A 22,447-nucleotide genomic window follows, 5' to 3' on the forward strand; every position below is an offset into this window, starting at 1 on the left:
TGCGATAAGCACTTCTCCCGTCAGCTGGGGGCAGATGCCGATGTCAATCATACCACGGCAGTCGATCCAAGACACGAGATAGACAGGAAACGGCAACCGCAGTGTCAATGTCAATAATGGCTCTGCCGTGGCCATGTGCGTGGGGATCTGCGGCTGAAAGGGGGCTTGGGCCAAAGCTCAAGCGGGCACTCAGGGGCTTTTCCGGCCTCTCCACCCGGTCCGAACTCCGGAGACGCAGGAGGCAGGACGCAGGAGGCAGAGACAGATGCATCTCTGGGAATCCCATCCAGCTGGTACTGGAAGATGTGTATCCGTACCGGGCCCCGTACACTGTCAAGCCCCGGGAGGCCGTGCATCCGTACTTTATCTTCCTCAGGCTTGTGGTGGACACTGGATGTGATGTCCTAGCCAGATGGCTGAGGAGCCTGAGCCCCGCCGAGAGGCCGATCCCCCATCCCCCATCAACCATCAATCATCCATCATCAATCAATCATCCCGCGTGCCTAACTTAGGCCTGAGGCCTGGGAATTGCGCATCCCCGCCCACCAGCACTGAGGCACCACTACGGAGTACTGCGAGCATCTTGATTTCAGAGCAACACAACGCCCGAAACACTTAGCCACACATGTTCTGCGCAAGCTGAAGACGACCCGATTGCACCGTTCTACATTCTACATTCTAGGTTCTAGGTTCTAGGTTCTAGGTTCTAGGTTCTAGGTTCTAGACGCTGTGATCTCCCGCCGCGACGCGAGTGACCTGTTGTCCCAGGGCGGAAAAGGGGTTCTACAGCACTGTCGCTATCACCACCATCACCTCTGAAACTTGCCAGCCCAGAAGCCGACAGGCCAATACCAATTCCCACCCATCGTTGGCTGGCTGGCTCCAATTTGGGACCCCGAGAGTGATGAGCCCCTGCAGCAGAGCAGGTTGAGCCCTGCAACCTGGACCTGCATTTCACCGCCTGGCCAGTTTCAACTGCCAGAACATTATCTCGCCAATCCGGCATCCCCTGTACTTCTCGCCAGCGCTGGTACCAGATCTGGAGCCGACTCATGCTCATGTCTTTACCAGAAGAACCACATTAGCATTGTCCTTGACTGTCTTGCTACCCAAGCTCGCCTTGTCCTAGCTATCTTGATCCTGTCGCCGCTGTCATGATGGTGCGCGCCTTCAGAACAATAGTCGCCGTCGTGGCCCCGTTGTTTGTCCTCGCCTTCTTGCTCTCTCACGCAACTCGACATCGCGGCGAGGGTGTCCCGCAGCCGCAGCCGGACGCGGAACCTCAGCCTCAGCCCCAGACCGACGACATTGTCCTTACCGAACAAACCAAGGGCCTCTCTACCACGGGCACCACCAACGTCGATGTGCTGCCCCCATCTCATCTGCTCACCATCGACGACGATGGGCAGCCTGTGATCGACCAGACGGCGTATCGCGTCATTCACTCCAACTCGACGGCCAGCGGCGACTACTTTACCATCTTTCTCGGCGGGAGTATTGGTTACAATCCCACCATCATTCCTCATCCGACCAAATTCGACGCGTGGATTGTCCTCGTCCAGAAGGTGACCAGCAAGGCCCCCGAGGACTATTCGTCTCAGTTGATGTGCAGCGCGGGCTTCATGAACGACGTCCTCAACTGCATGGCCGAGCCGACGGCCTTGTCCCTGGAGGCCAGCAAGGGCAGTTGCGAGGAAGACTTGGCTCATTACAATTTCGAACACGGCCCTCGAGATGCCCGGGTGTTCTACGGGCCCGTGGCCCCCTACATCCTGTATGGATCCCATTCCGCCTACACCTGTCTGGGCATGTGGCTGCAAGACTTCCGCATGCTGGTGGATGACTATCGCATCGAGGCCGTGCTCGCCAAAGACTTCACCAAGCCGACGGAGCTGCAGCGTCCCCCGCCGTTCAAGGGCGTGGAAAAGAACTTTTTCGTCTTCTGGGACGCGGCGGGCGAAATCTACGTGCACAGCGACCTGGTGCCCAAGCGGGTGTTTGCAAAGCTGGCTCTCGACGGTTCGATTGGGCCCGACCTCGCGCCGCTCGCCGCCGGCACCGACGACCGGTGTCTGGCGCGATACATGCCGGCCGCGGTGCTGGACAAGGCGGCCATCCAGCAATCGACCAACTCGCTGGCCATCACGCTCTGCCGACGGGCCGACCCCAAATGCAAGCCGACGGACCAAAACACCTTCGTGCTGACCCTCTTCCACTACAAGACGGCGTTTGACGGCCATAGCATCTACGAGCCGTACGTCATGCTCTTCCAGCAATCGGCGCCGTTTGCGGTGCACGCCATCTCCACCAAGCCGCTCTGGATCTCGGGCCGGTCCAAGTTCTCCAAGTTCAGCGGCAACGTGAATTGGAACGACCGCGACGATCTGCCCGAGAACCACTCGGAGATGTTCTTCGTCCGGAGTCTCACCTGGCGAGCCCACGGTCAAAAATACCACGGGTACCTGGACGATATTCTGTTCCTGGCTTTTGGCATTGAGGAGTCGAGGTCTGGTGCTATCGATGTCGTGGCCAGCGACTTATTACAGGATCTGGGTGCATGTGCAGACATCAAGTAACGTGAGATTAGGCCGGCAAGTCACATCTCCATGATCTATGATCTATGATCCATGATGCATACATACCCATTTCATCCCAGTTACAGTCGAGTCCGCTCGTCTCGTCGATCAGTACTCATCTCTCGTCCTGGCTGGCTGGCTAGCTGCCAGGCCTTCTTCAGCAGGCGAACGATCCGCTCTCCCCCTGGACTCGGCATGCAACGCACGTCAATGACCAATGACCAATGACCAATGACCGCGAAACCGTGGCCTCGGCCTCATTCTACCGATTCCCGTACTTGGGTTCGAGGGACGGCATCATCAAGACCCAGACCCAGACTCATGCCTCTCCTTCCATGCATTCACATCCACAGTTTTCGGCAAGAGCAGATATCTTCGATTCGAGCATCACCGCAGTACTGTACGTACTACTGTACAGGCTGTAGTTGTAAACCGTGTCGAGATAATACTACTACCTACGACTACTCTCAATCTCGTGATCCGGGGTGGTCAGGGTCAAGATGTCATGAATATCAATATCAATTCATTGTCAAGTCAATGTCTGTATCCAAAAGGGCTGGGGTCTCAGAGGGACACGAGACATGGAATCTGGGTTGTGGTTTCTGATTCTCGACTCTCAGAGGGACACGAAGCATGGAGTCTGGGTTCTGGTTATGGGTTCTGCACTTTGGCTCCGTATGGATTGGACATGATTCAATTCGGGCATTGCCAGGCAGGCAGGCAGGGAGGTAGTTGGCTAGCTAGCTAGCTAGACACACGCACACGCATACGCTCATATCTATATTTACATCTACATAGGCAACAACAGCACTGGAGTTGTGGAGAGGCATCGGTCTGGTGTGGTCGCTACACTGTACACTGTAAACTATATTGTATGTATTTGTTCATGTATTTATTCTACTGTGTACACACACACACACATACACACATATACTGATCCTGATCCTGACCCTGATTCTGTCAAACTTAGGCACTAACTATAGGCATTCCCAGCCTTGCCCTTTAACCAGAAGGCTGGTATAGGCACACCTACATACATCAGCAACATAGCCTGGGCTAAGGGGCTCCCCATATATATACCCCATACCCCTTTGGTAGGGAACATGGAATATTTCGACCTTTTGACACGTGTAAACGATTGATACATGTTACATGCAAGTAGGACTGATATCTCATATCTGATATCTGATCTACTATACTATACATGCACTGACCCTCCTTGTGAATATGCTATCATAGATTGACTCTATCCAAACAGTGTCCTACACCTACTCACTCACAATCACTCCTTTAACCGCAAACCCCTAGGTCTAGCAACAGGTCGCCGGCGCGCACGTCAATGGCACCCGCTCGATTATCCTCGATGCCGAAGGTCAAGAACATGACGTCGTCCAGGTATCCGTGGTACGTCTGGCCGCGGGGTTTCCAGCTGATGCTGGTGACGAAGAACATTTCCGCCTGGTTCTCGGGAAGTTCTTGGTCTTGTTTCTGTTTCTGCTGTTGCTGATGCTGTTTTTCCTTTTGGTGTTCGTGGTCGTCATGTCCTTTTGTATCGGGAGTGTCCTTTGCGCCCACGTCCTCATCTCCACGCTTTACACTCCTCGTCCCCTTGGCCGCAACCTTCCGGTGTCCATGAAACCACAGCGGCTTCTGCGAAATGGCGTAGATGGCAAACGGCGCCGTGGGCCGGAAAAGCACCACATACGGCCGGTACACGTTGTGGTAGGCATAGTAGAATTTCTGCTGGAACACCGACATGATGAACGTGTTGTCGTCGTTGGGCTTGCAGCTGGCGTCGACCCGGTTGCAGAGCGTGATGGATAGCGAATTGGTTGCTTGGTGCAGAGATGATTTGCTGCTTCCTCCCTGTCCGGCTCCTTCACCCTTTCCTTCACCGTCAGACACTTGAGGCATGTACTTCGCCATGCAAGCTTCATCGGTGGTGGCCAACCCGGCCAGATCGTCGCCAACCACAGACCCGTCATAGTTCAGCTGTGCAAAGCTGCGCCGCGGAGCCAGGTCGTAATGGGCATACATCAGTCCCTGCTTGTCCCAGAAGACGAACCAATTCTTCTCGAACACTCCAAACGAGCCAGGTCGATGTAGCTCGGTGCCAGCGGTGAACAGGCTCGACGGTCTTTCGCCCGGAGGCTTTCCCTCCTCCTTGTCTTTCTCTTTGTCTGTGAGAAGCCCACGGAAGTCCTGGATCCACTGTCCAAAGCAGGTATACCCCGATCGTGACCCGTAGATGATGTATGGGTCTTTGGGCCCGTAGAAGACCCGGGCGTCGTGCGGACCTGATACGCCATTGAACCATTCGAGCTCGCCTTTGCACAGTCCACCCTTGGTCGATTTGACCGGCAGGGCGGCAGGGGTCGTCGAGCAGGTCAGACTGTCGGTCTCGTCCTTGAACACGGCCTCGCAGACCAGCTCGATCGCTTCAAAGTCGTCGTGGCTGCCACCTCGCTCTTTCTGGGCCACCACAATCCACGTCTCGGGCTTGGTGGGGTGGGGGAGGATGTTCGGGTTGAACACTTTGTATCCGGGGAATTCGATCTCTAGGTAGTTTCCCTTCGACCGGGACACGGAGAAGACTTCGCGGTATGAGCTAGGAAATTTGGCCGGTGCGGCATTGCTCGAGAGGAACGGTGCATCTTGCTCTGAAGGAGATGTTTTGGAGTTGGAGTCTCCTTGGGATGGAGGGAGCGGTTGGGGATGGCCTTGCGGTGAGTCTTTCGGAGGAGACTGGTTTGGCTTGTCTTTGGGCGGCGGCACATTCCCGTCTTCTTTCGGAGGCGATGGTTGTGACGGCTCTTCCGGTGGGAATGCCTTTGAATCTCCCTTCGATGGCACTGACTGCAAAAGGCCAGTGTCGGTCGCTAAAGGCCTGGCGCTGGCCGTCGCAGTGGCACCGAACCCTCCCAGGCTGTCGCCAAACCGTGGGAGCGACCAGCCCTTGTCATCGTAGACATATGTGAAATAGCCGATGATCAGTAATATTGCAGCGAGAGGGACGAGCCTCTTCAGTGAACTGGTGAGCATTGTAGTCACATCGAAGCCTGCGTGGGCTGGTCGTCCAAGTGTCCTCTGCCTCTGTACAGATGGCTATGATGTGGATCGCCCAAGTCCGACATGTGCTGATACCAGCACCGTCCTCGTGGTTCCAATCCGGCAACGAGGCCTGGAACCGCGAAAGGGCCCTAATTCTCAGGGGGGAAGGTTGGCGAGGATCGAATCTGCCTCTTCGCCGGAAGCATGAGGAGGACGGAGGCGAGCGACCACAGTGCGATTGCAGGGTATGGTCAGTGGACGCCAGACAGGGCAGATGCTAGACAGACTGCTCGGGAGCTGAGCCTGGGCTCAGATCTACCGTCGTAATCACAGCATCCGACCAAGAAAGTCTCGTATTGCACTATTGATTTGGCTGCGCGGGCACGGCTGAGGCGACACAATCACGCAAGCACCGGGCGCGAATGCATCAGGACTCATACGGGCATCCTTGTCGACAACAGCCCTAATTATGCTGGCCTGGACGACAGAATTCGCCATGGGTTGTTGCTTGTTGAGCACAAAATGAAGGGCGGCAGGACTGAGACATGACAAGGTCACCCCGGTACAGAACGGAGTACGGAGCACAGCACCGCTGGAGGCACCAAAATAAAAGGGTTCCGGGGGGGTTTAGGGGTGGTGGTGGGGGAGGGGGATGCTTATTCCTAATCTGATGCCCCTGCAGTGCCCGGGCCGGAGTGGGTGCGTGTCGTGTGGGTGTCTTCTGCAGTTCCTGCGCCCCTCTCTACAGTACTGTATTCCCCCTGCGCCGGAGCCGCCCAAGAAGCCTCCTTAGCCCACGTTCACAGGCTAATGCAGGTACGGAGCACAAAGAGAACAGGATCGGCATCAGATGTTATCTTACACGGTACTCCATTCTATGGTACGGATACTGCGTTCATATCTTGTCCCGACTCCGGCCTTAACCCTAAGATACGAACAAGCCCAGCTTCAGCACTGTAGGCACCTGAGGCCTCCGGCTGGCCAAGCCACCAAACTCTCTCAGCCGTTGGTTGCAGCGCTGGTATTATTGCTTGAACTCTGATAAGCAGGTCGGCGGAGATCTAGACGTGTGGCTTCGACGCATTGGGATGTATCACTTTGCACTGGTTCAGAAGGACAAAATCAAAAGATCAGACCAATTTGGAAGCATACTGCCTCCTATTGCAATATCCACAGGACAGCGGAGAGCGGACAGCGGAGATCCCAAGCCAAAGCCCAAAGTTGATATCATTCATTCCACGGGGCTGTGTGCTGTGTGCTGTGTGCTGTGCTTCTGCTCTCAGGCCCAACTTCATCTCTATCTTCTACCTTGGCAGTGGTTACTCCTGATGCTTGACTCGCCTCAATTCATCAACGATTTGAGATTCACTGCATTGGCAATTGACCCTTCTCTGGCTTCTTATCAACTGCGTTGGGTGACTTGAACACGATGGCTCCCAAAGACTGGACTTCCACTGTGGGACGGAGACCCAGCTATCGACTATGGGGGCTCCTCGCCCTGGCGTTCATTCTCATCTTCTTCATAACACCTGTCGACAAGCTCCGCTCTCTCCGGCCAGAGTCGCTGAAGGAGCTCGAAAACTACTCCTACAAACTGCCGGAAGCGTTGCACCCACAGGACTCGGTTGGAGATGCTGACCAGGCTCGGATCGGGCTGGTGAGCATGGCTTACGGCAATGACACCGCTGTGTACGATCGGGCCATCGAGTCTCACGCCCGCCATGCCGCTCGCCACAAGTATCCGTTGTTTGTGCTACGGAGAGAAGTGGCCGAGGGATACTGGAGCAAGACTCTTTATCTGATTTCGCTTTTGATCCAGGAGCTTGCCAAACCCGAGAGCACCCGCCTGGAGTGGCTGATGTGGTTCGACGCCGACAGCGTCGTCCTGAACCGCGAGATCCCGCTGGAAGTCTTCGTTCCAGACAAGTCGGATGCTGCATTCGACAACACCAACGTGGTCAGCGCCCACGACCAATGGGGGATGAACACAGGCATCTTTTTCACCCGCGTGCACCCTCGGTCGGTCGCCATCTTGACCAAGGCTTTCGGCTACCCAACCTGGAGGCCGGAAGAAGACCTCCAGCATGCCTACGACCAAAGGGCGCTCGATCTGACCATCTGCTCCGCCGAGTTCCAGCGCAACGTCCTGTGGGTGCCCCGGCCCTTTTTCAACGCTCGCCATGAAGAGGTCGTCCCCGGCACCATGTTTGTCCATTTCTACTCCGACACCAAACGGCCCGAGCATATGCAGGAGTGGCTGGAAAAGGGCGAGACCGGTCGAGATGCCGACATGCAAATCCCCTACAATGAGTCTTATTATCCCGCCCAGGTCGACCAGTTCTGGTCCACCGCCCGGGAGTGTCGCAGCCTGGTGCAGCTCGGCCAGGACTCGATCAAATCCGTCCAAGACCAGACCCTCCGCAAAGTTCTCCAGGAGAACCTGGCTCGTCTGGAGAGTGCGTGTATTTGGAAGACTGAAGATGTTGCCAATCTGAAGGTCATCATTGACGAAGTGAAGCTTGCCACCCACTGGTAACAGTGATATGACTTGACGTGACGTGATGTGCTGGGGCCTGTCAATATCGACGTTGTGATCCAGAAACCTGTCAATCAGTCGGTCGGGCAGTCGGTCGGTCAGCGTCAGATGGTGTCGTGAAGACCACTTCTTTGCTTCTATGCAGATGTCAAACCCCCAGACTCACAACTTTGACAGCGCTGCGCTGCGGTGAGCAGTGTTCCACGCCCGCCACAGGCGTATCATACCCATGAACTCCTGGCACTGTTGCACGTTGCACCTTCACGTAACGCAACGTGTCTTGTCCTCTCTCCGTCCAGATCTAGAACCACAATGAGTCAAAAAAAGGGATGATACGCCCGCATCCGCATCCACCCTTTGTTGTTCGACTCTCCTTTGTCAGCAGCTAGTGAATTCACTGAACACATCGAGAGGCGTCGCACAACAAAACAAGATTTTACTTCACGACAAGTCCAGGTGACCAAAACTCTCGCAAGAGAAACCGTTGATCCCAGTTTCGAACCCAGGACGGTTTTTTATTTCGTGAGGACCCATCACACCTATCTCTCCGACATCATACTCGAGACTAGGCCGGGTAAGAGAGAACGGATACTGGAAGAAGGATGATATTAAGATGGACTCCACACAATCTAGAACCATGCGATACTACTATTCAGTGCGATACCACACTATTCATACACCGTGTGCACCCAGTGTTTGAACTTCCTTAGATTGTTGGTAGGAATTGCACGGTATAAATATATCAAGGGTGATTTTTCGTGGAGGGCACTGGCAGTGAAGGAAGTACCCGTCTTGAGTGAGGGCGCTGGCAGTGGAGGAAGGAGACAGCACCAACAGTGAAGGAAAGGAGACAGCACCAACAGTGAAGGAAAGGAGACAGCACCAACAGTGAAGGAAAGGAAAGGAGTCGGAGTCGGAGGCGAGAAAGCTCAACATCGAATCCAAGGAGGCCAAGCCTTCCTTCCTTCCTATATTCCTATTCCTATTCCTATATCCGCATCCTGTCTAACAGCAACGACATGCGTCAGACCTGAGCCAGATCGAGGTCATCATCGTCCATGGTCAAGAGAGTCCGTCTGTACGCTACATCAACCATGGTCAAGAGAGTCCGTCTGTACGCTCAAACGCATCTGATGGCTCAGAGACAGAGACAGAGACAGAGACAGAGACGCAGACGCACCTGTTGGACAGTCCACGGTCATCTGCTAGGTGCATCTCAACCCCCATTCTGAGCCCATTTTGGACTGCGAGCCAGCAGAGTCATGGATCCAGGATCTGCGGCACGAGCACCGGCACCAGACCCTTGATTTGCTGTCTGTCTGTCTGTCTATTGTGTTGTCTTGCTGTCTGTCTATCTATTGTGTTGCGTTATCTTTCGGTCTCAAGTCGAAGTCGGGACTCAAGCCGTCTGCATCACCACTGGCGGAGACAGGGTGAAGGGTTCTCTCTCGGACGGGCACTGCATCTATGGGATCTAGGCTCAGCCGTGTGTGGCTAGATCTAACTCGAGTGATGTGCTGTACAATAGCGAGCGGACTCCAGTGATGTACAATAGCGAGCGGACGTAGTTGAGATGGTTGACATCAAGTGTCGGAACAGAGTGTGGTCCATATAAAGATATAGATCTACATACTGTACAGAGTACAGTATATTTACTTAATCGTACTCGGTCGCTTTTAAAATCCGGTTCAGGGGCCTCAGGCGTGTTGTGGAAAATCTAATCATGACTTGCATATGTACTCCATACAACCTAATATAATGCCTCTTGAAAACGAATGACCATCTTTACGCCCCAATATAGCGGATGGCGGAATACCTAGAGATTCCTGTCTGTTGGTCTTTTCCACGCCTGCCCTCCCTTCTTTTCCTGACGCCTGAGCACAACACATGCTGGCCGGACCGTCGAATGCTGACCATCTATTCATCACGTCGCCGAAGCTCGAGTCTTGAGAGACAGATTCTGTCATAACTCCCTGATGAGAACACTTGCCTGGCATCCCTCATGCACACACATGGTGTCCATCATGCACATACATACTTCCTTGGTACACCCTGGTCACATACTTCCTTGGTACACCCGGTCGAATCTATCATGATGCCGCGACGGTTTACCGCAGACTGTAGATTGGTAGAGCTCCAGACCACCCGCCGTGGCAACGGACCTTAGGTGGATTCTCTGACAAAAGACAGTTCCTCAATCTTCTTGACCAACTTGACGCAGCGACTCTCGACCTCTCGCGTCCACACATCCGCGACGGAAAGGCACAGCGTCAGATTGATGGCCCAGCCGATGAACAAGACGATAAACCACACGGTGTTGCTCGTGTCTATCCCCTCCACGCCCATACCCCACCAGATGTACTGCGGAATCATGTATCCGACGGCATGCAACACCGGGCCGTGAGTCAGATATAGTCCGAAGCTGATCTTGCCCAGATACTGGGCGACATGGCTGTTGAGAAGGCGGCGCCAGTTCGAGGTTGACTCGTACGATCGGGCGAGCAAGAAAAGCAGAAGTGTAGTGCCGATGTTGGCGTAGAATTTATCTTTGCGTTCCATCCATGCCGGGATTAGCAAGTTGAGCGTCTCGTACCCGGGCGCCTCCTCGGATGGCTCGGATCCCCAGATCGGATAGGACAGGAGATAGAAGGCAACCCAAAACCCGATAATGCGAAGGTATGACCGCAGCGTGGTGGCAGGGGTTATATAGCGCCACACCGAGCTCGATTTGCGGACCGTCCCCGAGGCTGCTGGAAACCGTGGCGGCGGGGCGAAGAGTCCCGTGGCGACTTTCTTTTCCGCCTCAGGCTCGCCCATGAGCACATTGATCTGGGCCACGATCGAGCCGAGCATGTAGATCCAGATCTCCCAGTGATCCCAGAGAAAGAACACAAAGGTCATGAGGCATAGCATCGCCAGGCGGACGTAGGTACGGCACTGCGTCGTCGCCATCAGAACGAAATATAAACAGAGCGAACCGCGCATTTCTGCCAGAATAGACCACAGGTGCTGGTCGATAAGGGGATAGTATGCCGTCGCCGGGAGAAAGACATTGCTGAGTTGATACATTTCACTGGCCCAGTATTGCAGCTGAGCGTAGTAGCTTGCAAGTTGCTCTGGTTTGGGCTCCTGCCATACACCGGGGAACAATTTCTCGTGATCGTCGAGATAGGGTCGGTTATGCTCATAGAAGCCAAAGTGGATGTAATGGGTGAATATCAACGTGATGATGAAGGTGGGGAGATACAGTCGAAAGGCCCGACGGAACAGCGCACCAGAGATGTTGACCATGACTTTCGAGTGCGACTGTTGATTATGACGCTCAAGAAGCTGGAATATTCGTAGAGACGTCAGGTAGCCGGCCACGGCGAAGAAGATGTGTGCGGTGAACCCAGAGTGCACATAGCGAATGATAGGAAGCTCGAGGAAGTGCGTGTACCGCTCCGTCGTCCCGTACGGCTTATAGCCGAGATCGCTGAATGCAAAAGTCCAGTGGAAAGTAAAGACCTTGATGGCCGTCAGTCCTCGAAGGCCGCTCAGGTAGCTGGTCGGGAATTTCTTGGGCGCAAACCCGGGGTCGCCAAAATAGTGTGACCGCACGAGTTGAGGCGTGAAGCAATAGGCAAACCGTTTGCTGAGTTTCCAGGCATTGGCAGGTTGTAGCCACGACAATGTCTTGGATAAGAAATGTCTCGGTGCTCCTCGGAGAGAGCGCGGTGATGGTGTAGTATCATCGTAGTCTACAAAGACTGATTTCTCTTCCATCATGACGCAGGCCGCGGAGAGTAGCGGTCCCTGGTGCAAGCTATGATGATAGCATCAAGATCTAATCAACAAGACAGCTGGTCGTGCAAACAGCGTTGAGTGAACAAATGGATGGTGTGGCAAGACGATTACATCGAAATCGAAGGTCGACGCATCATCCCTGACCCCAGCGTCGAGTCTGAGTTTGAGTCTGGTCTGCACGCAGGTATTAGCCAGACGGTACTTTACTGGCCCCAAACCTCTAATCTTCAGCTTTCATTCACGACTGGAGTTGTTCCATTTCGGCAATCCACTCGGTGCAGGGGATTCCGTATGCTGATCTTTACGGAGTGCCTGTCCCATGTCTGTTCAAGGGTTGAAGGAGGCATTGGTCGCCGCGCACATGTTTTGGAGTCTCCGAACCATCCGTACAGTGTACGGAGTACACAGTCCAAGCATCGCAGCTCAGCCCGCAGCGTTGTGCAACGAGTTTGTCCACGGAAATTGACGTTTGGGGGTCTTGAGAGGTTGCCAGACTAGCAGTAGTGCTATGTAACTCCGGTCCGGAGCGGGGGGCAGAGGGAAAGATCTCTCGACTCGCTCTTCCAGCTCGCTGTCAGGGGAGGTGATAAGGAACCGCCTGGACCGGGGTTGAACATATAACACTCGAGAAGATTGGATGCTGATCATGGCTCCATCCAGGGCCAAGGAGAGAAAGCATCACACTGGCATTGGGCACTGTGGCTAATTACAGCACGAAGTGTTTGCAGCCTGAATTATAGGAGAAGGGGGGAGGACATATATCACCACGTGACTGATCACGTGGACTCCCACGATCTAGCCTTGGCATCTTTATGTGGTACCGCATTAAACCTGCAAGCGCAGTTAAATACTGCGGAGCCTAGGGTACAGACAGTACGAGTACAGGCAGCCTCCCAGGGCACGACTCGTCATATCGTCTTCGTGCTTGTCTCCTTCACTATGCAAGCTCATTCTATGACGCCAGCTTCATCCTTTTGCTCCTACATATGCCCGTAGCAGACTTGTGGCTTGATGACACCTCGCGAGATCTTCCCCTACCTGAAACCTAGGTAGGTAGGTAAGTTACATAGCGCATCTGGTCTGCCATCTACAATGGTCCGTCGCGCAGCGTCTCACTGGCATGTTGACACCATCTTGCAAGGGATGCCATAACCTGGGACTTGATGTCTCTCTCGATGTACCAAGAGTCTTTCTCCCTCAAGTGTGCACATCATGGACAGCGATTCTCTTACTGATCATCTCACCGAGACCCAGTATGACGATCTCACCGACCGCCTGACCGACCCCCTCAGCGATACCATCACCGAGCCTCTTGCTGATGGTGAACCTCTTCCTTCTGCCTACACGTAACTTCCTGAAGATGAAAACATCTTCAAACAATACCTCTAACATCGCGGACTCGATATCGAGGAGTTTATCAATAAACACAACCGAATGGTAATACCGATCGAAGAGGATTGGAACCTAAACCGTTTCAGGGACCTTATCAAGGCCGTACCGGAGCATGTGCCCATCGAACAGACTGTTGAAAAATTTGCAAACAGCTGGAAGAGAAGCACGGAAGAGGGGAAAAGTTCCGCTACAGAATCCTCGAGGTACTACTGGACGACGTTGTCTTCCTGGTGTCAGGCAACTTACCTGCATTCGTTCGCAGTGAATCGTCAAACACGCGCTGTCATGATATCCACAGTTATTTCCTATCTCTGATCACATCGATGCGGCCCAAACACACCTAAAAGTTAGGCAGAGGGTCACTCCTCGATGGGGAGAAAACTATATCTCCACCGTAAGGGCAGTGATCTTTCGACGCCGAGTCCACGTACGGAGCACTCCTCCCGAAACGAGAAAACAACGACAGATCCGACGCAGTCATATGCAATACAGAACCTAAGGGTACGCAAAAGGAAACGCTGAGATGACACCCCTGTCCGCAAGAGCGCACGCCTTCGCAAGGAATACATCGCAGACTAAGGGAAATAAACAACTGCAGAAAGCTTCCACATCTGGAACCCCGGGACCAATTGGAGTGTCACACGGACAGGCATTCGATTCGCTAAAGGGCACATGAAGCGACGAGTATGGTTGCGCAATTACCGCAGCGTTGACAGGATCTCATCCCTACAGCGGCAGAACCATTGACGCAAAGGCTGACTCTACAGCGACTCACAGCAAAGATGTAGCTGAAGCAAGGATACTGATCATGACTACAACAATTGTGAGGCTCTGCCATGGCTAGCGCATGAGTGATACAGGGTTCTTTGCCTTGTCGAACAATTCTACCAGCACAGCTTTGGATCAAGTGCCAACTTCAGATGGCCTTACTTGTCGTCCGGATGCTGACGCTGGACGAACGGGATTGTACAGTTTGCATGGTCTCCGATTCGGAGGTGCCGTTCTGATTAAACTTTCATCGGTATTCTAGTGCGGGCTTCGGCGTTCGACGATCGTCTTCAACTCCCGACACAGGAAGAGAGAGAAGAACTGAGCGGACGAGTAATATAGACTAGTTATACTCCGTAGGTGCTCCGTATACTACCTAACCGAATGCCATCAAAACGGACCGAATGCTTCTGTAGGTACCCGGATGGTGCAATTGAAATGTGGTACCTTGTCATTGATCCGGTGCGGATCGCAATGTCAACCATGGCTTATGTTATTGTTCTGTTCTCGAAAGATGGCGGTAGATGCCAGGCAGCAAAGTCTGGATCGAAAACACGAGTTACAATAGCATCATCGTTGGGGGCTAAAAAGCGGCACCAAGAAAACAAGGCTGCCTGGATCCGTTGAGGAGACATAATCTGGCATCGCGCATTGATTCCCAGACGCAAATACTGACCATCAAAGACCAGACTGCGGCCAGGACCCTCGGGGTCGACCTTGCCAGCGCTGTATCCAGGCCATGTTTCGATTCAAGAGCGCTGACTCCACGCTCGGAGTCGATGGTAGTGCTGTGCCCGCCAGAAATACGATTTACGTTGGTATAGTTGAAGACGAGATACTCAACCAGGAAGCCGAGGATGAGGTGCCGCCGTTGGCCTTGCTGCCGCCTCTTCAAGAAGACACACCACTGCTCCAAAGTACGAGCATACCGCCCTGGATCAGAGAACTGAACAACTCCCAAACAACAAGGCACAGCCGTGCTTCGTCCATTGTGTCGACGCGCACCAAGTTCTCTACCACCACTCTGCAGGACGACGCGCGTAGCATCGACATCAATGCCGGTGGCCAGCATTTCCGCATCAGTCGCGATGGCTCGCACATCACAGCCGACCCTCCGCCACCATACACTGCTCCCATCCAACTGAATCCGCGGCACATGGGCCAAGCTCGCTCCATTGGCACAACCAGTCTAGAAAGCCCACACAGTCTGAGATTTAGGCACCCCGAGGAAAACGAGAACGTCGACCCTGATTATGATGGCGCAAGCACGCCGAGGTCGACGCTTGTTGGCCCCAACATGGTCAGGTTATCGGAAGACATCAGTGGTATTCAACCCAATACCTGGTTGACAGAGGCTGTTCAGCTTCTCGAGCGCCCGTTATCAGCAACACTGGACCGCCCAGCCCTCATGGATGAAGAAGTCCGGGCGACAACAGATCATGTCCACCACGAAACGAGCACTTTGGCCGGTGGCGATGAACCTAGTACAATATCATCATCGTCACCTACAGCCACTACGGATCTCACTCGGCCGTCTAGCCTTGCCATGCCAGCGGACAACAACACGCAAGTCAATACACAGCTGTACCTTGAGCATGGATCACCCCCATTGGGCGGCGGCGGGCCGCATCTGCAACCTGCCAGCGTTATAATTCTTCCTAACGTGCACACCTCTCCATCCTCCAGGGTCATGGAAGAAAGTGCGAGTGCAGTGGCGCCCTACTCTGACCGATCCAATGCTAGCACCTCCGCCAGCAACGGAGACGAGCCTACCGCCATTGCAAGCGATGCAACTTTCAGACTCGTCGACAGGGAATCCCAAGGGAGTGTGGTTCCCTACGAGGACGACAATGATACTCCGCTATCCATGGATGACGAGAATGAAATCAGTCTACATTACGCGCGGATGATGCGAAAACTGGACTATGGCCACCGCAAGGCCTTACACCTCAAAGACAAAGAACTAGCGGAACTACGAGAGAAATTGCACGAGAAGGACATTGTACTTAGGCAGCAGCTACGAGCGAAGGATTTCATGATTGACGATCTCAAGAAACGGCTGGATACTTTGGAAGAAACTACGGAAACGATGCTTGAAAGAGCGCGCAACAAGGTCGAGGATTTGTGGGAGATCCGATGGAAGGCACGGAGTGCCCAACTACTCGATCGCATGAAACGCATCGAGGAGGATGCGCGAACGGCGATCGAGAGTGTCTGTGCCGAAAGGGCTCATGCACAGAGAGAATCGAGCACTCAGTGACCGGAGGATAGCCTTGCTTATTGGCCAAGGGCACATGAAGCAGACGATTACGAAGTAATGCCTATCAACCAAACGAAGATTGTCCCGTATAGCCAAACACTAGTGAACAATATGCTCTTGCTGATGAGGCTGATGGTTGACTCCATCTTTTGTGACTAGAGACCCCCATTAGTTCAAAAGCAAGCTATTTCTTGTTTCCTACCTGCATGTCTACTCCGTAGGATGGAACCGATCGCAGGCTGAGTGCATAGGATATCAGCCCTGAGCACAAGGCTGCAAGACTGCACTTGGGGTACGTATCACTTCGCCGTACTGGTTCGCCGTACTGGACCGACGTCATCCGCCTGCGCCTGCGCCGAACCGCTGAGACAACACCAGCGTTGTTGACATCTCGCAACCTCGTCCCACCGACGCCTCAATGCTTCGATGGGGGCCCTGCAATGGTTCCTCTGCGTCTATGTTCTCGGCGGCCTGACCTTCCTGCCGTTGCTTCTGGCCATAGTCCTCCTTCACGCGTACTATACCCTCCCACTGCCGAGAGAAGATGCACCCAGCCACAACGATCCAGCGCAGTTGGTCCACCCCGACGATGACAAGATTACCTTCAAGACCGCTACCGACGATCTAGCCGAAAAATTCCACCGCAAGCATGATTCAGATGTTGCGGCAGGCTACTTTGCCGTCTGCCGCGAATATGTCCCTGGAGGGGTCAATGGCAAGCCTCCCGACAAACTGACCCCCGCTGGGGAGGTGGTTGCACAGGAATCTCCGAGTGTCTACCAGAGTATGTACCGGAGTATCTTTGACAGGTCGCAAAAGCCCACGCTGGAGCCGAACAAGGACGGAACTGGGAAGTCGGTCAAGAAATCAAACAACGTGTTTTATGTCGTCCTAAGGTCAGTTTCGATTCAAGTGGTGCAAGATGTTAGACTGACGGAAGGTGCAGACACGGCCACCTTATGCTCTACGACGACATCCAACAGTTGGAAGTCCGCTATGTCATTTCCTTGGAGCACCACGATGTCGAAATCTACGGGGGAGAAGGTGAAACCCCCGAGGGCGAACTTTGGATCAAGCGCAATGCCATACGGCTGAAGAGGAAGACGAATACAGCTGGGGATACACCCAGTTCACTGCCATTCTATCTCTTTAGCGAGAATCTGTCGGAAAAGGAGGACTTTTACTTTGCGTTGCTGAAAAACCAGGAGAAGACCACCGACGAAGATCCTCCTGCGCCTCAACAATTTGAGATTGATGATATCGTCAAGCTGGTGCAGCAGCTCCACTCCTCCGAGGAGCACCTACAAACCCGATGGCTCAACGCAGTCATTGGCCGTTTGTTCCTCGCCATGTACAAGACGCCGGAACTCGAAGAGTTCGTTCGGAAAAAGTTGACCAAGAAGATTTCAAGGGTTAAGAAACCCAACTTCATCACCAAACTGGCCCTGAAAAAGATCGATCTCGGAAACGGTGCCCCGTTTGTGACGAATCCAAGATTAAGAGACCTTACGGTGGATGGAGATTGCACGGTGGAGGCGGATGTCGACTACACCGGGAATTTTAGAATTGAAATTGCGGCCACGGCCCGGATTGAACTGGGAGCTCGTTTCAAGCCTCGCCAAGTCGATATGGTGCTCGCGATCACTTGTAAGCGGCTCAAAGGGCACGCTTTGGTGAGATTCAAGCCACCTCCGAGCAACAGAACATGGTTCTCGTTTGAGAAAATGCCCGAGTTGGACCTGGTGTTGGAACCTATAGTCAGTTCACGGCAAATTACCTACAACTTCATACTCCGCGCGATTGAGAGTAGAATCAGAGAGGTGGTAGCTGAGAGTATTTGTCTCCCATTCTGGGATGATATCGCCTTCATGGACACACAAGGCCAGCGATACCGTGGAGGCATTTGGAAGAGAGAACCGGTCTCGGCTACGACCACCGAAATACCCAATGAAGATCCCGAAGACGAAGCAGAAGCAGGGGAGACAGAAAACGGGGCCCCTGCTGACTTGTCCAGGCACGACGGCGCCATCTCCAAAGACGACAGAGTCTTGAGTATGCCGGTGTTGACAGATGTCAGGACGACTGCCGGCAAGAAGAATTCAGCCAAAAAGTCGATTTCTTCTCTCAACGATCTTCTCGGTGCGAAAGGTGCTCAGACACCAGATCGACCTGATTCATCGACCCCGAGATTGATAAGGTCGCCTTCATTTGCCGGTGCTGCGAACCCGACTCTCAGCCCAAGCCACGCAGACGCCAACGCAAGCCCGACTCGGGACTCCGATTCTCACTCGAAACGCGAGAGCGTCACCACTTTACTGAAAGATCTTTCTACTCGCTCGACGGGAAATCCGTCACCATCTGCTTCACAAGCGGGTTCGCCGCCTTCAGACTCGGCGATGGCCACGGCAATCAGGGAAAAGGAGCGATCTCGAAGCGATGTCTCAAACATGTCCGACGATAGCTCTATGCGAACTGATCCGATACGAAATACATCTAGCAGAGCATCAGTGTATTCTACTGATACCAATGATCTGAAAGATTCTAGACCTGGCTCTTCTCATGGAGGAAGGATACCCACCAAGAGCTCCACATTCACCACAAGATCGTTGACCAGTGCGGACAGAAAGCAGGCACTCGCTTCTGTCAATGCTGCTGCAGCTGCCGCCCAGAAATGGGGCTGGGGCGTCCTAGCGAGGAATCGTCAGCGCGAAGCTCAAGGCGCGACCGACAAGGAGCGAAATGAACAATCTATACCAAGAGAGCCCATGGGTCGTGGTAGGCCGCTCCCACCTCCTGGGACGCCACTACCTCCGCCGGAGAACCCGATCAGAACCAGCTCATTCATGATGCCTAGGCGGAAGCCGGTGCCACCTCCACTACTACCGAAACGACAAGACACCGGTCGTTCGAGCGACTCTGTCAAGCCATCGCCGAAGCCACCACTCCCAGCGCGGCGCAAGCGACAAAATACGCTACAACCCGACGATGAGACCGAAAGCGAGGTTCTCGTGGTAGAGGCACCCACAGAATCCGCCCCTGCGAGTCCAGCCGCCGACGAACACCATGATGAGTTCTTCGGTCATGGCGAAGAATCGACGGAGACGGGCGATGAGCAACCACAGAAACCAGGCAAACCTCCACCCTTACCAATACGGCGGACTGAGACGCCGCCGGGGCCTCTAGAAGACAAGGAGGATATTGACAGACAAAAGATTGGACCGTATACACAATGAATGACATATGGTTTGCTGCTATGCAAATGTTGGTGCTGGACCCAGGCACGGAAATGGGTGCGCTTCAACGGATACTTGACTGTTGTCTGAGTTGAACTTGGTGGCGGCCGCTCTCGTCACTGATGGAAAAGACATGGTTGAAAATAACAGGGCACCAAGGTGACTGGACAGGGCCACAACTACATTCTATGGTTATGCCAGTGCTCCCACAAGGACAACGAGATGGGCCCGTCTACCGTTTCGACACTGAACTGAACAAGTGCCTAGCACGGGAACAAGACAGCTGCTGTCCAGCTTTTTGACCGGCAGCTTATGGGGGCAAGCATCCATTCATGTGACGACACTCCTGCCACCAATATACGATGTTTGAAAGAGGACAGAGGGCAAAGCAAAGCAAAACAAAGCAAAACAACATGACGACGACGAAGCTGGCGACGAAGCTGGGTAGCTCGGCGTTGCGGTGTGGCACACTGGCATGGAATTTGTCCTACTGGTACAGAATGTACTATGTACTATGTACTATGTACTATGAAGTGTAGCATCTCGTCCTGAATGCACTTTATTGTCCAGAGTACATTTACTATTCCCATTACTATTCACAATCACGAACCTCAGTCTTCATCAGCGACGGAAGTGATGGCGACAGCGACAGTGACGACGACAGCGCAACGTCCATGTCTATTTCCATGTCCATGTCTATTTCCATGTCCACGTCGAATCCCGCCGTGCAAATCAACTCCCTCCCTTCTTTCATTTGGCCCTCTCTCTCTCGCCTCCTCTCTCTCTCTCGCCTCCTCTCTCTCTCTCGCCCCCTCTCTCCCTCTCTCTAGCCCTAGCCGACTCCTGCTTTTGGTCTCTCGCCCGGCCCGCCGCAGTTTCAGTTTCAGTTCCAGTCGTCTTGTGTCTGGTCGTCTGGTTGCCCGGTTGCCCGGTAGCGGGGTGCTCGTTCTCTTGCCCGGTGGCCCGGGTGCGAGCAGTGCTTCAGGTGCATGTGCAGATTCAGGCGCAGATTCAGGTTCAGATTCAGACGCAGATTCAGATCTAGGTTCAGGTTCAGGTTCAGGTGGAGACCGGGGCGAGAAGGAGTTTGTCTGGTACAGCCACCGTGGTTGGTCTGTGGTTGGTCTGTAGTGACTGATGGACGCCCAAGGACTGCGAAGATGGGTGCCTAGCTAGACACATAGGTCCTCCGAGTCCCAAAGGGGAAAAAGAGGAACGAAACCTACACCAGAAACGGTCCTCTCGGCAATTTAATTCTTGTCATACAGGTCCTCACCGGAACAACGTCTCGTGCCCTATATAGTTCCTTCATCTGCTCATTCTTCACCAACACTTCCTTTCATCAAACATCATCCCAAGAAGTGCAACAATCCCTTCAACAACCTTCAGCAACCCAAGCCTATTCCCCAGTATCCCAGCGGCCCCAGCCATCAATCAGCAGCCTGTTGACAGTCAGACTCGCAAGACGCCTGCAGCATCGAGCTGTTCGACAAGTTACCATGGACAATGGTTGGGAGGAGATACACCAAATACTCGTCTTCCTAGCTGGCACCGCGGGAATTGTGACTAGCACTGCGTTACTTGTGCTTATTCCTTTGGCTTGGCTCACCCGTGAAGATGACCGTGTATCGCGCGAACGTGCGAAACAATTATATGATCACCTTGAACGGCGGGTTCCGTTGTCAGCATCGCTGACTAGAGCCACAATGAATCGACCGGACCGAGCCCAGCTTCAGGTGATGACGGATGAAGAGCTTTCTGGATTGACAGATGATGTCGCAGAAGAATGGAGACGACGAGACGCAGTTGAAGATTTTTGAGCTCCATCGAAATATGGCTTTGCGCGAATTTGAAGCGACAGTTCGGCACGGCGGCGGCATCTCCATGTCCCAGCAGGGCATAGGTGAACGTCGAGAGATGAGGAGGGAACCCAGATTCCACAGCGATTGTGTACCGTAAAGTTGGAAGTTGGAAGTTGGAAGACGGAACGTCGTGGTATCGGTGGTGATCATAGACAGGGGCAGGTTGTACTATTCCTATTTTGCGTCAATCCATTGATCTTCACACTGAAGACTGTTCTCACTGCAATGGAGGTATGATCCTAAATCTTTTGTCCAAACTGATGATCGTTGTCGCGGATGACAGGTCTTGCATATGGCTGTTGATGATATGTCCCCGTCTCTTGTCCGTTTCTTGGGTCTGAGACCACCACTGAAAGCTCGAGCGCCTCTAGGTCGTCAAGGGAAGGAACTGTATCTCCGTGGGGACTCGTTGTCTGTTCGATATGTGGCTCTCGGATAGAGATTGAGGCTCTACTCAACTAGAATGCCTAAGGGCTGTCGAGGCAGACGTCGCTGATGGAAATGTTGGAGGATGAGAGGCGGCGAGGTGCATGAAGGTCAGGTGTTTGGTTGATTCGTCGGAAGCCTGGAGGAACCTTGTGATTCTCGGATGTTCTGAAGTACAAGGCCTTTTTTTGCCCCTGAGAGATGTGTTAGTCCATACTCGAGAAAGGGAATATCAAGAACTTACGCCCACCCACACCCAATGCCCGCCGGCTGGTTCACGGGTGACGGTCAAGGCTGGCCTGACCCGGAGTCTGGAGGCACCGTGCGTCCTCCATGGAGCTTGAGCGTCTCCATCCGGAGCTCGTGCTCCTAACGGGAAGTTGACATGGAACCCTCGTGCTCCGTGTCAGCAAGGCGCTTCCTCTCCCGGCGGTCAAGCCTGCATCTGGTTAGCATGAAAAAGGGGAGGGCTTCAAGGGAGCTTACCAGAGCTTGATCAGCCACCCGATCCCCATGCCGAGGGGCACCGATACCTCTGTAAATAGAGGATAATGTCC

The 22,447-nt window shown here is 53.7% G+C and overlaps 6 protein-coding genes across 6 annotated transcripts; 4 read left to right on the forward strand and 2 right to left on the reverse strand.

Moving 5' to 3' along the window:
- Window positions 1–1,157: 1,157 nt before the first annotated feature.
- Window positions 1,158–2,576, forward strand: A1O3_06038 (uncharacterized protein; the record flags this gene model as incomplete). The annotated part of the gene is made up of 1 exon (XM_007736158.1): window positions 1,158–2,576. One exon carries the CDS (start codon window positions 1,158–1,160, stop codon window positions 2,574–2,576), a length of 1,419 nt encoding a protein of 472 aa, XP_007734348.1.
- A 1,290-nt stretch (window positions 2,577–3,866) lies between these two features.
- On the reverse strand, window positions 3,867–5,618 carry A1O3_06039 (uncharacterized protein; the record flags this gene model as incomplete). The annotated part of the gene is made up of 2 exons (XM_007736159.1): window positions 3,867–4,094; window positions 4,152–5,618. The coding sequence occupies 2 exons, from the start codon at window positions 5,616–5,618 to the stop codon at window positions 3,867–3,869; spliced, it is 1,695 nt and encodes a 564-aa protein (XP_007734349.1).
- A 1,438-nt stretch (window positions 5,619–7,056) lies between these two features.
- A1O3_06040 (uncharacterized protein) lies at window positions 7,057–8,163 on the forward strand (the record flags this gene model as incomplete). The annotated part of the gene is made up of 1 exon (XM_007736160.1): window positions 7,057–8,163. One exon carries the CDS (start codon window positions 7,057–7,059, stop codon window positions 8,161–8,163), a length of 1,107 nt encoding a protein of 368 aa, XP_007734350.1.
- Window positions 8,164–10,326: 2,163 nt separating this feature from the next.
- A1O3_06041 (uncharacterized protein) lies at window positions 10,327–11,928 on the reverse strand (the record flags this gene model as incomplete). The annotated part of the gene is made up of 1 exon (XM_007736161.1): window positions 10,327–11,928. One exon carries the CDS (start codon window positions 11,926–11,928, stop codon window positions 10,327–10,329), a length of 1,602 nt encoding a protein of 533 aa, XP_007734351.1.
- A 2,920-nt stretch (window positions 11,929–14,848) lies between these two features.
- Window positions 14,849–16,369, forward strand: A1O3_06042 (uncharacterized protein; the record flags this gene model as incomplete). Its single annotated transcript, XM_007736162.1, has 1 exon — window positions 14,849–16,369. The coding sequence occupies one exon, from the start codon at window positions 14,849–14,851 to the stop codon at window positions 16,367–16,369; it is 1,521 nt and encodes a 506-aa protein (XP_007734352.1).
- Window positions 16,370–16,795: 426 nt separating this feature from the next.
- A1O3_06043 (uncharacterized protein) lies at window positions 16,796–19,602 on the forward strand (the record flags this gene model as incomplete). Its single annotated transcript, XM_007736163.1, has 2 exons — window positions 16,796–17,265; window positions 17,316–19,602. The coding sequence occupies 2 exons, from the start codon at window positions 16,796–16,798 to the stop codon at window positions 19,600–19,602; spliced, it is 2,757 nt and encodes a 918-aa protein (XP_007734353.1).
- Between the last annotated feature and the right edge of the window lie 2,845 nt (window positions 19,603–22,447).

Source organism: Capronia epimyces (genome assembly GCF_000585565.1).
Source record: "Capronia epimyces CBS 606.96 chromosome Unknown aczIQ-supercont1.5, whole genome shotgun sequence".
In the NCBI taxonomy this organism is placed as follows: domain Eukaryota; kingdom Fungi; phylum Ascomycota; class Eurotiomycetes; order Chaetothyriales; family Herpotrichiellaceae; genus Capronia; species Capronia epimyces.